This window comes from Halictus rubicundus, chromosome 3 (assembly GCF_050948215.1).
Source record: "Halictus rubicundus isolate RS-2024b chromosome 3, iyHalRubi1_principal, whole genome shotgun sequence".
Lineage (NCBI taxonomy): Eukaryota > Metazoa > Arthropoda > Insecta > Hymenoptera > Halictidae > Halictus > Halictus rubicundus.
Window position 1 is genome coordinate 7,730,389 of NC_135151.1, and position 14,803 is coordinate 7,745,191.

Genomic DNA, 14,803 nt, shown 5'->3' on the forward strand with positions numbered 1-14,803 from the left:
AAACTTCGGGGAGGGGTATGTAAGTCGAAATGGACTTTGAAACTATGACATAGAGTCTCGTTCACGCGGATCGAGAAACCCGGAGAAACTTTAGATCACGTTAAAGGCGACATAATCGTGATAGGCACGGCGAGGGTACCAGTTGCTCGTTCCACTGATGGCCAGTATCCTTGCCATCGTTAACAATTTCACATGTAGCGCACGATCTAGCATTGTCTACTAGGTCCGACAGCTGGAACTAAATATTTTCGTTTAGTTGTCGTTGCGAGAGCACATCGATTCTATCGAACGAATACGCGTTACTAACACTTACAAAATTCAGAGGTTTCACCGATGAGTTCGGATAATCGAGGCTCTACTCTATCGTGGATTACTACAAGTACATACGATTGGTAGTCGGCCATCTTAAGAGTCAAGGGTAGTCACGTGACTTTTTCAGAGTCGGTAACTGCTGTATAATTTCCGTTCATAGCCTTCAGCCACTGACTTAAGATCCGACGGGTCTTAAATCTGTGACTAAACTTGTCAAATTTTTTGCTTTGTATTATGAATTCTGACGCCAGAAACGTGCTTCAAGTTTTTGGCTTTATTTCGTAGAGAATCAAAATATAGCTCAATTTGTAAACAATTTCATCCAGAAAACTCATCCAATGGCATAAAAATGCTTGGATTCCACGGCATACACATCATCAATTTTTGGCCTACTTCTAACGCTTATATCACCAAATATCTGCATAATCTCGTCAGCTCATAACCGGCTCATAACCTTCCTCTTTCGAATGAGCCCTTTCCGAGCGAAAAATATTCTGATATAAGGACGAAAGGTTGAGGCACGTAAAACCATTTTTCGCCTATTTTTGTCGGTAACGTGGTCACTCTATCGCGAATCTGCGGAGTCTTGGCACTTAAGCGTTATTATTGTTAGTAATAATTCGACAGCGGATTGCACGTCAAACTATGACAATTTGGAGCACTAAAAACATTAAAACAACACTCTAAAATAGTCTTCTCCATTTTGTTTACCGAATAAAAAATTGTTCTCGATGTTGTTTCAGTTGTGGTCAACATTTTTCTTCCAAAGTTCTCGCATTATATCGAGACGGTACGGTGCTTATTGGACTCGATTACCATCCCCCGCGTGAACAAACAACTGCGAAGAAGAATTAGCAAACGTCGGCGTGACCGGAGGGTAGTGAGGCCTGTCCGAGAGAGTCCTCCGGGCGATCAAGCTGCTCTTATCATCCCCCTTCGATCGAGACGTCCCGTGAAACCGTCGGGCACGGTGTCCAGTCACCACCGACGACCGTGGAACCTCGCCGAAGTCTTATCCGCGGTCTCACTCTCCGCAACGAGATCCTCGTGGGGGCAAGTCGCCACGCCTCCCGCGTCTATATAAGCTACCGGACCGATGTGGAAACCTCACTTGCACTCCGGCTACGGACTGGAAAGGGTACGCGACATCCACGAGGATCGTTACGACAAGCCAGAACCGGGAAACGAGCAACAACCGGTGGTAAAACGGAACAGAGCAGAGAGCATCCCTCGAAAATTAACGTCGCCGCCGAAGAACGCCCGAGGGAATCATGAAGTTCTGTTTGCTGTGGCTGTTTTGCTTCTTCGTGCTACTCGTCGACAGGTCCCTGGGTAGCCCCTACATCGACGACGACGGTGAGTATCGCCGCTGTCCTTGCTCATTTCTAAGGATTGCCGACGGAGAACCAGTTTACACAGGACACTTACGGTCAAGGTTTCTCGGAGAGTGAGGTCACCGGGATTCCTTCGGTTTCTCTATGGGTTGGGTGTTGTTGAAAGGGTTGGTCCTTCTTCACGTGGAACAGATGGTAGGGGATGACGGTTGAATTTGTCGGAATTGATCCAGTTGAACCTGTTCTAATTGACTGGAAAAGGGATCAGTTAGTTGTTCTTCGCGAGGGGTTGTTCTTGTTGTAGTTTCGAGGGGTTTATTTTTAATATCGATGTTGGTTCGCACCCCTTTTGCGTAATCTACGATTCTGTTTTATCTCCCTCGATGTGGTTTCAATCTTTTGGAATTTTTCGCCGGTCTGTGTAGTCGTCAATAAACTATTTCTGTGGCAAGGTGTAGATTCTGCAACAAATTGCGTAGGGCTGTTTCTCAGGGGTTGAGGATACTTCGATTCTCTTGGTTTTTGTATGGGTCAGGAATAGATAGAGTTGAAACGGTTGGTCGTCCTGTTCCAATGTAATGGAAAAGGGATCAGTTAGTTGTTCTTCGCGAGGGGTTGTTCTTGTTGTAGTTTCGAGAGGTTTATTTTTAATATCTATGTTGGTACGCACCCTTTTGCGTAATCTACGATTCTCTTTTATCTTCCTCGATGTATTTTCAATCTTTTGGAATTTTTCGCCGGTCTGTGTAGTCGTCAATAAACTATTTCAGTGGCAAGGTGTAGATTTTGCAACAAATTGCGTAGGGCTGTTTCTCAGGGGTTGAGGATACTTCGATTCTCTTGGTTTTTGTATGGGTCAGGAATAGATATAGTTGAAACGGTTGGTCGTCCTTTAACTGTTCCAATGGAATGGAAAAGGGATCAGTTAGTTGTTCTTCGCGAGGGGTTGTTCTTGTTGTAGTTTCGAGGGGTTTATTTTTAATATCGATGTTGGTTCGCACCCCTTTTGCGTAATCTACGATTCTGTTTTATCTCCCTCGATGTGGTTTCAATCTTTTGGAATTTTTCGCCGGTCTTGTGTAGTCGTCAATAAACTATTTCTGTGGCAAGGTGTAGATTCTGCAACAAATTGCGTAGGGCTGTTTCTCAGGTGTTGAGGATACCTCGATTCTCTTGGTTTTTCTATGGGTCAGGCACAGATATAGTTGAAAGTGTTGGTCGTTCTTTAACTGTTCCAATGGAATGGAAAAGGGATCAGTTAGTTGTTCTTCGCGAAGCATTGTTGTTCTTGTTGTAGTTTAGAGAATTTTATTTTTAATATCTATGTTGGTTCGCGTTCTTTGTGCAATCAAGGATTCTCTTTCACTTTCTTCGTATCACTGCTTCGAGAAAGTCTCTTGGTAGTTTGTGTCGTTATCAATGGACTGTTTCAATGGTTCAGCAAGGTGTAAGTTCTGCAACAAATCGCATAGGGTTGTTTCCGAGAGGGTGAGGATGCTGCTATTCTTTTCGTTTCTCTATGGGTTAGGTATAGCTAGGATTGAAGGGGTTGGTCGCTCCTCGCGAGGAACAGATGTTAGGGGATGAAATAGTTGAAATTGCTCCAATGGAATCTGTTCTAATGCCAAAGAATCGTTCTACGGTTGGTTCTGTGGAACGAAGAGTGGTTGTTGTTCGGGTTTATATTTAAGGGAGGTTTGCGTTCTTCGCGCAATCCAGGGTGACATTTCATTTTCTTTGGTGTTCCGCATCTTTCTCGTTTCATGTCTTTGGGACAGGGTCTTCGCGGTCTGTGTGGTCGTCGTTTCAGTGGTCCTGCAGTGTGTAGGTTCTGCAATAAATTGTATAGGGGTAGCACGACCTCCTGGAGACTTGTTTTGCTATAATAGTACGCGTATATCATAGGAGATCATAGCGTGGTTCTTGACGTTACTGTTTTATAAGGTGGCAGAGATTATTTACTCGTTGTTTGGAATCAATATTTTTGTCATTGTTGTTCGAGGAACAACGAGGACGTGTAGTTGTATTGAGATTTGTGGGATGTGTTCGGCTTTACCGTTTGTTCGTTGTTGGTGATCTTAACAGGTGTGCGACGTAATAGCTCTACTATTCACTTCTAAATTGTTATAAAGATTTACAGACTATGCACGTTCGATTATTTCATATTATTTTGCTTGAATCGATTCAAACCAGATGTTACAATTGCTGTTTAGTATAAAAAGGTTTAACCAGTTGAAATAATGAATAATTTTTGTCAATACTTTAACTGTATAAATTAACTCGCAGCTCTTTCCGCGTGAACTTTTTGATTATTTACAAACAGCCAAAATATCCTGTACTCTCAGAAATAACCTCATGTTGCAAGCAATTAATGAATTTCCAATACAAGAGTGGCAAAAGATTTGAATTTCAAATGAAGCTACAATTGATTCATTATGAGGAATACGAATTAATTGGTACATTTAATGTAACATAATTTATGCAAGCTAATAACACGCAGAGCATCGACTATGATTTGAACGCTTCTCTAAAGTACAGTGGCGAAAATCGATTTGAGTCTAAAATCGCGAATTGCTAAATTCTTAGGTATACGAATTAACGTTGCATACCTAACAGAAGGTAAAAATGTGCAGAACATTGGAGCACGATTCGACTGCTGCTCGAGTCGAACAGTTTGATTGAATTCCCAGGTAAATCGGGTCTACAGTTCTAATTATGGAAACCGCCGGCGGCGCGTCGGGAAAATCACGACAGACGCGCGGCGTAAAATTAGAGCCGCGAACAATGATTACTATTTTTAAGCGGCGAACAATGATTACTATTTTAAAGCCGCGAACAATATTAGCTATTCGAAGTAAGAGCCCGAGTTCGATATTCCTCTCTTATATCATGCGTCGCTCACCGGCGGGCCGGCAAACGCGTTTAATCGGTTCATTTCGGAGTTACACGATTACCTAGAGTTGACATGCTTTAATCGTATTAGTCCGTTAATGATTATTTGTCACGAGGGCTACGGATACCTTTCACGTACATAATATATATATATATATGTATACGTACACGCGTACATGGACACACACGATGTCCACGGCGGTGATAGTAATTGAGTATGAACCGTAGGGAGTTGTCGCGTTAAATAGATGAATGAAATTTCATTTCGGACACGCCTGGTGGTTTAATACTTTTAGACGAGAGTAATCGCGCTCGGAAACACCGCGACGAAAGTTATGTCTGTCATCATTTCGCGACCGAGCATACATGAATCGACGATGAGCGTTATGGAAGCGTCGGATCAGAATGTTTGAATTGCGAATCGTGCGGTGCTCATCGACAATGGGGCCACTGTTAACATGCATTTTCAAACATTTGTTTTGTCGATTTCTAGCAGGTACAAATGTTTGCGTGAAAACTTCGAAGTAATTTGGAAAATATTCGGCACTCTTAGCAAAACCGAGATTATTCTTAAATATTCATAAGCGAAAATTTGTTGTATACTTAGTAGGACGTTTATGGAAAATAGAGGCATAATTAACAAGCATTATACGGCTGTACTTTGTCCATTTCTGTGAAAAAGTTTTGCGCGAAAAATTCGGAGTAATGCAATACTTGGTACTGTTGAGAAAATCGAAATTATCGTCGAACATTTGCGCGCAAACATTGATTATTTAGAGCAGTGTCCGTGGAAAATGAAGGTACCGGTGGCAGACTACATTTTTAAAAACATTTTTGTCGATTGTTAAGAAAAAGTTTACCTTAAGACTCCAATATAATTTGTAAAATGTTCAGTATCGTTATCAAAATCAAATTATCATTCCACGTTTGTGTACAAATATTTATTATTCCATACGATACTTATAAAAGATGGGGGCACAATTAGCAATCGTTGTGAGACTTGCATACTTAAAATTCTTTATTAAACACTTAATCCGAAGACCGTTACAATGTCGTGCGTCACGCTAGAATTTCGCAACAAATGAAGTTTGAATCGATTTACGTAACTAATGAAGTCCTTCGTTTAAATTATTAGCTGTTCATTTCTTTCAACAACGTTCCCTGATGCATTGTTATCGTCGGCAGTCAATTGATTCGAGGGAATCAGCAACTCGATCGAAACGCGTTACGCAACGGGGGTGGCGATTGCGAAGAAAATGGAAGCAGCGTCAAGCGGCAATCGTCCTTGCGGTTCGGTTTAATTGAATGTTCGTTTGATTAATTTCGACGGCTTCCTCCTGGATCGTACCTTTAGTTCCATGACGTGTAACAAATTGCACGGTCGCCTATCGATAAACTTGAATTGCAGGATTACGACAATAACATCAGCAACGTAATATCGAAAAGCAATAATCGAGAAACAAATAAACTTGCTCGCCTGCACAAAGATCATCTATTTTTATAAATAGAATTGACAAGAAACGAACGAGCGAAAGGAACTGAAGCAAACAACGTGGAAAAGTTTCCTTGAATTATTGCTTCAATATATCTCCTTGCTTACGAACAGTGAGACGAATAATTACAACCGTTAAGAAACATAAAATACGTAAAATATCACCAAATATTACAAAAACATAAACAAAATGAACAGTGATCATCTAAATCGGGTTTACGTCGTTCAAAATTTTCTAGGATTCATTTTAAATGAACATTTCGTTTCTTTTGGACACTACAAATCATTCGTTCAAAAATTGCAATATTTATCATTTGTTGTTTATTTATGATATTGAAAGTCGCTATGCTGAAATTTCATAGTTGAAGGTACATAAATGCGTATAGATACCAGAAATGTTAATTATCTCGTATTATATACGAGAAATACAAATATGAGGAACGTTGTAAAATATAGCGAGCCGCGTTCGTGTTTACCGTGCCATAATGAAGAACGCGTTTGGAATTTATGTCATCCACGTTGATGTAAATCAGGATGCCTTATTACGTCCACACGACTCCTTTCTAGCCATCCTTTTCGAAGTTCCAGTAAAAGAAAAAAGAAAGTGTAGAAATTCCTCAACAGTATCCTCCGGAACTGTTCAGTTCACAATCGCGTCTCTCGGGAACGTGCGTACCTATGTACATCTCACTACGTGTTTATTTATTTTTCTTAAGGCTGGCAATTAGACGTATCGTGTGTTTGCAAACAGGATTAAGTGTTGAAACAGCAATTCGAAGCTTTTCCAACTGGTTTGCTTCGGATGCTTGTTCTGTTTCGCCTAAGGAGCTTACCGCGATGAATCTAAGGCCTCTAGAGAACTAATCCCCCAATCAGCATAATTTCAGGATTCTCATCAATATTTTCAGACAAAGTAAAACATCCTGAAGATGTCGCTTTTCTCTTCATATTTTCTTGATGTCTTCCAGATTAATTCGGATAGTAGAGGTTCTGCTTTATCGTGGATTAATCAAGTGAATACGATCCGAATTGCGTCGTGTTGGTTATCCTTTTAATTAGAAAAGTGCGACGATCGTGTTGGTGAAAGTCCCATTGAAAAATCATTCGAGACAACAAAGTTTCATCGCTGAATTAGTATTGAATTATAGAATTTTACTATCCTTGCCTCTTAGCAGCAAGAGATTGAAGGACTGTGCACAATATAAAGCAATGTTCCGGTCCCAAAATTTTCACAGAAAAAGGTCGCAGTACAGTGATTTCTGTATATATGTCGCCGAGGCCTGGATGATAAACGTCGCGGAATTATCCCAGCTAGAAACTCGAGAGGTCTCGGACGCCGAGGAGCGTAAACATAACAGGGCTCGGGTATATCTCCTGGACGATACACGACACTGGCAAGACCCGTGTTGTTGACATATATCGAGAACTCACCGTGCTGGATTAGATTTCACCGATGTTTCGTATACTCGCCATTCTTGTCTGCGTTATAGCGACAATTAGATCAAAGGATAGTCTGTGAACGTTACACTCGATTTTTTACTACCTGAATGAAATTGACCGTGATTACATGAACTCTATCGTACGTGTGCTCGAGTTCGCGCAACAAGTAGTTAGAATCGATCCTGAAGATTGCCACGCGCGGGCCAGGGTCACGAAGGTCCGCCGATAATTCGGTCGGGTTCGATCAGCTTTGGCCGGTGAAAATTTCCGGGAGACAGCGTCCGAATGAAAATTTCATAATTTCCACGGCGAATATTGAAACACTGACAACATCCTCGGGGCAGGAGAGAGGGGACCGGTAAAAGGCACAAGGGAGAAGACGTCACGTCGGATTACCTTAATCCCAGAGGTCGCTGATGGGAATACCTAGGACCAAGAAAATGGAGGAAGGGAAGATAACGAATTGTCATTGCGTGTGCAGCCGGCTTGTGTAGAATCGAAACCCTGCGAATCCAGTCGGGATTACCCTAGAAAAATTAATGAATTCCTTGCCGGATTTCATGCTCACACCCGCCCATGAATCACGATTTACCTGATTCATTAGGTGTGTCTTCACGCTGCTGGGAAAATGTTAATATAGTACTCGGCGATCTCGTGGAATATGTTTTCCGTGGATATTAATATTTTACCAGTGGGCGGGATTAAAATTTTCATTAAATAATGTCCGTATCGTTTACGCACGGATTTTTGATCCCTTAGTTAATATTTCTTTATTAAATGTTTGGAGTACTGCTGAGCCTGTTTACAAAGGGTTACTTGAACGGACAGGAAACGAACGCATTTAAATGATTAAATTAAAAGTAAACTTTCAGAAATTAACTTTTCTGCTATTTACGTAGTTTGACGTTGACATTATTTATTCCCTGGTATTAATTCATGGCAATGTTGTATGAAGTCTGTTTTGCACCCAGTTCCCGTCGATGGGGATGGAAAATGGAGTTTAAGATTTCCTTCAAGGTTTTCACGCGGTGCGTTTAATATTCACGGCGTTAAGGAGTCTGATTACGTGACGCGCTTTTGAAAATGGACCTGCGAAGAGAGATCATCAAAGGGACGCGCGTGTCCTTGGGGGTAATTCACTTCTTGCTATTGCGTCGACCTTTTTTATCGTGCAAAGGAAGTCGATATTTCGAGAAATGGTTAACACACTTTCAGTTCATATGTTGTTCTTTAAAACTTGGCGAACGTGCTGACGATGTTCATACAGATTCGAGTTTTTATAAATCAATTGCGTAAAGGGTGAATCAATAATCTCGTATGAGAAAAGTCAAGTTTCTTTAAGTCGTCGATTAGAAATTGTTCATGCACAAGAAAATGTCGCGAGATGAATACAGCACGCATGATGGAACTTTTTCCCTCGGTCCAGTCGTAATTTCGTGCGTGCACGTTTTACGACGTCGGAAACCCCATGACCGTGAATTTTATTCGACCTTTTTACGACTTCCTTTCCATCCCACTCTCCGTGAATACGAATAAAGCGATTCCAGAGCGATTCATGGAACCATAAATTCAATAATCGATCCTGGTGTTTTTGTCACATTCGTTTTACGGTTCTCTCGCTGATCGATGGGACTATTCACAATTCAGGGGTGGAGTCGCATAGTCTTTGTCCACTGAAAACCTCGTCAATCCGCATTCTCGCTTGTTCCTATCTATTTTTAACAATTAACCCGATCCGCGACTCTGCCGATGCTTGCATACTAAAATAAACGTAATTTTTCTCTTAGGGAGACATTTGGAGTGGAATAAAGTCTACGTGTGATTTTAATAATTTTTGTCCAGAATTATAAACGTTCGAATAATTTTAAATTTCAGAATTATTTGTTCTGAAATTTGTTTGGAATTGTAAACGTTCCAATAATTTTCAATTTCAATAAGAGGATTGATGTCGATCTCAGAGACACGGGTTCAGAAATATATGGAATGGTAACATAGGGGTTTGAGTGAACTATGGCTGCCGTAAATGGGAAAATGCGAGCATCATCCGAGGGTTAATAAAGGCTCGAGACGGAACAGGTGCATTCTGCAGCCAACGAGAGGAGTCTCGCAGAAAAATTCAGTTTTTCAACGTTGCCGCGTCTGCATAAATTCAGGCATCGCCCGTCTCAGTGACGAGAAAGGGTCTTAGCAACATGACGGCACCTCCGACCTTCATGAAAACAGATATCCTGGGCGAATCCAAGTCGCGAGTAATTCGCTTTGCATTCTCGCAGAGCGTGCTGCGGTAGTTCCGACTCCTTAGGCGTTATTCGCGGAATGATTGAGTCATCCACTGAGAACAAAGGGCAAAATGTCACACTAGCACTATCGTCGAGTGACAATTAATTACATCCGATCAAAGGATTCCTCTTGTTTTCGTCTTGCTTCCCTGCGAAACAGTTCCGTGCTCCTTGGAAACCTGGCAAAGATCTCTCTCTCTCTCTCTCTCTCTCTCTCTCTCTCTCTCTCTCTCTCTCTCTCTCTCTCTCACTCTCAGTGATTAATCGATTCTTGAACGATGCGACTCTTCTGGTGGAAAATTGATTCCTCGAATGATACTTCCTGGATACCCTGCAAAATGGACGTTTCAAAGGTTCCCCGTTGCCTTTTTCTTTCCAGTGGTGCGAATAAATGGTCCATCGCCGATTGGAGGTGGGAGAGACGTGTAGACGATGCTGTATGAACTTGTTCAATCGATGGGTTTAGTTTCCTTCAATTTCTAACTATAGTGTGCCGTTGATTTAATGTTTAATACTTACGACTGGCGAAAATAACTTGCTAACCTACTTGATACTAGAACTTGTTAATACTGGGAAATTATACTCGTAAAAATTACGGGTTCTAAATTTTTTAATTTACGGTTATTGTAAAAACGCATTTTTGAGGAATCGTTCAACGAATTTCTTTCTATAGGCATATACTGATATAAAAATCGTTAAAAATCTGAATAAATACAGTCTGGAATGTTAACATTTGTCATAGCTATTGTTACTTCGGCCTCTTTGTATCCTGCAAATCTTCCAATAAGAATAATCGAGTATATATCATAATAAAAATGAATTTTTAAGCCTGATCGAAGAATAGTGTTGCCCGTATGCGACATTCAAATAATTGTACAAACAAATTGTCGGTTAATCCATTTTCGTTTGGCACTTCAATTCGACTGATTATGTGTTGCTCATTCTTACACATTTCAAACGAATGATCGTAGGAAATGCATCAAATTACAACACGACCACGAAACAATATAAAATATAATGCATCCGAAACGAAGTGAATACAAGTACTAACGTTGTATTTTTTTGTTTGTTTTAGAGGAAGATGCTCTCCAAGACGCAGACTCCGATTATACAGACAACGAGCTAGAAAATTTGTTACGGGGAGCTCAACAAAAGTGAGCATTTATTACTCTGTGTTGTCAATTGTTCATTCCCTTCTCATACTTCTATACATTCTATACGTTCCCTTGAACTCTTTTACCGAATTCGTTATCCCACGTGGAAATGCATGCTGTGATGAATATATCAAACTTTTTTGTGTCGTACAATTTCAGAATTGTAGAATTCGCGAAGAAAACGCCACGAATTAATTTTTATTCACGAACCTCTTGAATGGATTAATTGGTGTGCCCTAACTTTCGATTCCCGAGATATGCGATGCGACGTGTGTCATCGAAAGATTCAAATGCTCGTAATTTTTTACGAAAGACTAGTTATCCAGTGGTAAAAATCGAGTTGCATGGCTGATTACACGTTGTTAAATTTCGCCTACACATTTGCTGGTGAAAAGACATAAGGGAAGTTTTTTGAAAATATACTGAACAACGTCGCCTCGCATAATGCGGAAGGGGTTGCAAGGACACCCGGAATCCCGTCCCGTCGATGTCTCGATGTCACGACAAGGCATTGTTCTGATACCCCTAATCTCGAGTAGACGTACCTCGTTGATTTACCTGTTTAGGCGGGCCTGCATAAAACGCGGCGGCAACTGCGACCACCGGCCGAAAGACTGTTGCCACAGCTCCAGCTGCAGATGCAACCTGTGGGGCTCGAATTGCCGGTGCCAGCGAGTGGGATTCTTCCAGAAATGGGGCTAAAAGAGACTCTCTACCTCTCTACCTTCACAGCGACCCTTCAATCCGATGCACAACTCGCAACGACTTCATTTAATTACGACTACCTCGAAGTTAACCTGATCCCTCGCGATTGTTTCATTCTGTACCGTCGGCCCCGTTAACCCCTTGTGCCCTTTTTCGTCCTTGATCTTCCCGGTGGCAGCCAAGGAATTAAACAATCGAAGTCATATTCGTCGATACGAACTTCGCTTTTCTTGTTCTGTATAATCGATAAGATAGTCAGAAATACGATGGCGATTCTAGTCAGAGGTTCTAGTCAGATTTGCGCACAAGGGGTTGTCACGTTCGCTACCGGCCAATCGAGCTTCTTTATTTCATAATTTGGTATGCATCGATCCCTGAGTTGCTGAAATAAATTATGAATGATTTTGGTCGATCGGATAGACTAGTTTAACGCTACACCTACCCAAGATAGAATATTACTGGCACGCGTGGTCTTATGAAAATGAAAAAATTGAATTTATTTAGAGTTTATACGGTTTTCGTTAGGATACGATTACGTGTTTGAATAATCAAGTCCGTTCGGTCATTCTCCATAGAAGCGGTTTTCATAATTTTCGATGATTGTAGAACGGAGAACCGGACATTTAACTGAGGTAGGTTTGGTGTTAACGTCAATCTCGCAAGATCGCAGCTGGGTTCTGTATTTTCTTCGTCATACGCGCTTCGTTTGCGAAGGTTAGAATAATTTAGATTGTAAATGGTAGCGAACGTGTTAAGTCTTCGTTTTTATGTTTATAAGTTAAACGCCTGCGTCGGGCAGACTATTTAAACAAACATTTGCTAGTCAACAAACACAATGTACAATAAATACAACTAAATTCTACTCTTAGAATATACAAAGAACTTCGCCGTCGGTGAATTCTCGATATATGTCAACAACACGGGTCTTGCCAGCGTCGTGTATCGTCCAGGAGACATACCCATGCGGTGTTATGTTTACACTCCTCGAAGTCCGAGGCCTCTCGAGCTCCTAGTGGGGTTAATTCCGCGACGTTCATCATCCACGCCTTGGCGACATATACAGAGAAATCACTGTACCGCTGCTGAACAGGCAAGCACTGAACCACGAACGAAAAACTTGTGAAATGTGCAACCGGGGTCTGCAAACATCTTGAGCAATGAAAAATTGTTTAAATAGTCTGAGGACAAAATGCGACAAAATGCGTTCCGTTCGTTTTATCGAAGGAATCAGTTGGTCCGTCGAGCGAGAACTCCGCGAGGGGATGACCTTTTCATGGGAGTCATTCCGGAGTCAGCCTCGGCGATGTTTCTCACCCTCCGTTGTCCATTCTTGTTTTTGTTTCTGTGCGTTGCACGTCTCCGTATCTACCTCCCTCGCGTACAATACTCGGGCAACAAATTTTACCGCGTTCTCCATTTTTACTCCCTTCTCGTTCCACATTATTCAGCGAGAACTGCAGCTTTTATTATTGTAATTCCCCCGCGGTTTCCTGCCTCCGTCCTGCTCCTGAACAAACAGCTCTTCGGACAATAACGTTCTCAATGTTTTCGCGTGACGATTCCCTTCTTCTTCTTCTTCCGGTGTCCTCTGTCCGAGCTTTGCTTTTTAACGCGCACCCGGAGGCCCTTCGCGATCTGTTGCGAACACGGAAACCCCATCGAAGCGGAGCACGAGAGAATGGAAGAAAGTCTGCGTTTGCTATTTTATTTCGTTTCGCGGAGTGAATGAAAAACAGATGAGAACTTGAGAGAGAGAGAGAGAGAGGGAGAGGGTTAGAATAGTTGAAAAGCTGTCTATCAGGAGATAGACTCTGCGAGATCGATTCTAAAATGGCGGAGAGTTACCACGCTTGCGAATTAGCGAGACAGAAGATTTAGCAGTAGCGGTTTTTGGCTTCCGTGGAAAATCGTTTATTTTGCTGGGCTGAGGATGATTCAGAATGTCTGTTAGAGTATTTCAATATACCAGAGCGACACGCGGAAGTATGCGGATTGAATGATTGTAGGATGGATCTGTTTCGATTTACTTGAGTTCCTATTTTTCAGTTCCTGGCGAGATCGTTTGCGCGATCGCGCGATTTCTACGATTACGGGGTGAATCGGTTTCACTACGGATTGAACATGTACAAATTTACCATAGGCGACGAGAAACGCTGCAAATTCTGACGATACTTTTTCTGTCCCGATTTTCTCTGACCCGGAGCGCCGTTCTTCGTTCGGGCGGCTACGATGATTACAGGACCGCGGTTTCGAACGAACAATCTCGAAATTCACGGCCGGCACGCTGTTCTCTGATTGGCGTTTCTTCTAGCCACTTTTTCCCAATCAGACGACCATGTGCCCGTTCCCCCTGTACACGCGTCTGTCGCCGTCGGAGATGATCGCGCAGTTATGTTTGTAGAATGAATTGAAATTTGTCGATCGGATTGATTTTCTCGAATATCAGAAGATGGAATTCCATTCCCCGGAGGAGCGTGTTCCTCCCTATTTGAATTTTGAGAAATGTGTATATGTACGTGCCCGCGTCTATGCATACTAATTATTATTAAAATTTGAAAACACACAATAATGGATGTTATCGTATCGTATCGGAAGGTGGATGTACATGTACCGATATATTATGGAAATATAATATATATTATATATGTACTAGCAACTGATTCTATCGCCTGATGTTCCCGTCCGATCTTCTATTTTAACAACACTTTCTTTTTCGTTTCGCCAAGACGCTCTAACGACATGTAGATTAAATTACTAGATTGTGGATCTTTCTGCTAAATAAAAACTTTCTGCATCAAGCTGTGCAAAACAAGAGTCGAATTAAATTTATTTCCCCTTTTGACCTTTAAGTGGATGATTAAAATTTTTTAAATATTTGTATTCAATGTTTGCCAAAATGTAAAATTTCATTTAAATCCAGAAGCAGTTAAATTATTAATTATTATTAGCACTGAGCGGGGCCCACGCGGTCCCAATAGATCACTTAGGGGTTAATAGTTTTGATGTAATTGAAAGACGTTCTCATTGCTCCTTCACTTATCCATTTTTGCCATAAATGCATGAAATCGACAGACTGTTAAGTACTATTTACTGTATATACTATCGTACACTGTGCAAATGTATATTCACATGATACAGCACCGTTCAAGCAGTAGATTATAATGGTAGTATAGAGGAGTAGATAAAATAAAAGAT

General features: G+C 41.4%; 1 protein-coding gene across 2 annotated transcripts; it reads left to right on the plus strand.

The window, feature by feature from the left end:
• The first annotated feature begins 1,328 nt into the window (after window positions 1–1,328).
• LOC143352571 (xibalbin-1) lies at window positions 1,329–14,251 on the plus strand. 2 transcript variants are annotated; one of them, XM_076785177.1, is made up of 3 exons: window positions 1,329–1,668; window positions 10,825–10,903; window positions 11,443–14,251. In XM_076785177.1, exons 1-3 carry the CDS (start codon window positions 1,584–1,586, stop codon window positions 11,603–11,605), a joined length of 327 nt encoding a protein of 108 aa, XP_076641292.1. In that variant the 5' UTR covers window positions 1,329–1,583; the 3' UTR covers window positions 11,606–14,251. The 2 variants fall into 2 exon arrangements, with proteins under 2 accessions (XP_076641292.1, XP_076641293.1); XM_076785178.1 differs by having other exon boundaries at window positions 1,333–1,668; window positions 11,470–14,251.
• The last annotated feature ends 552 nt before the right edge of the window (window positions 14,252–14,803 follow it).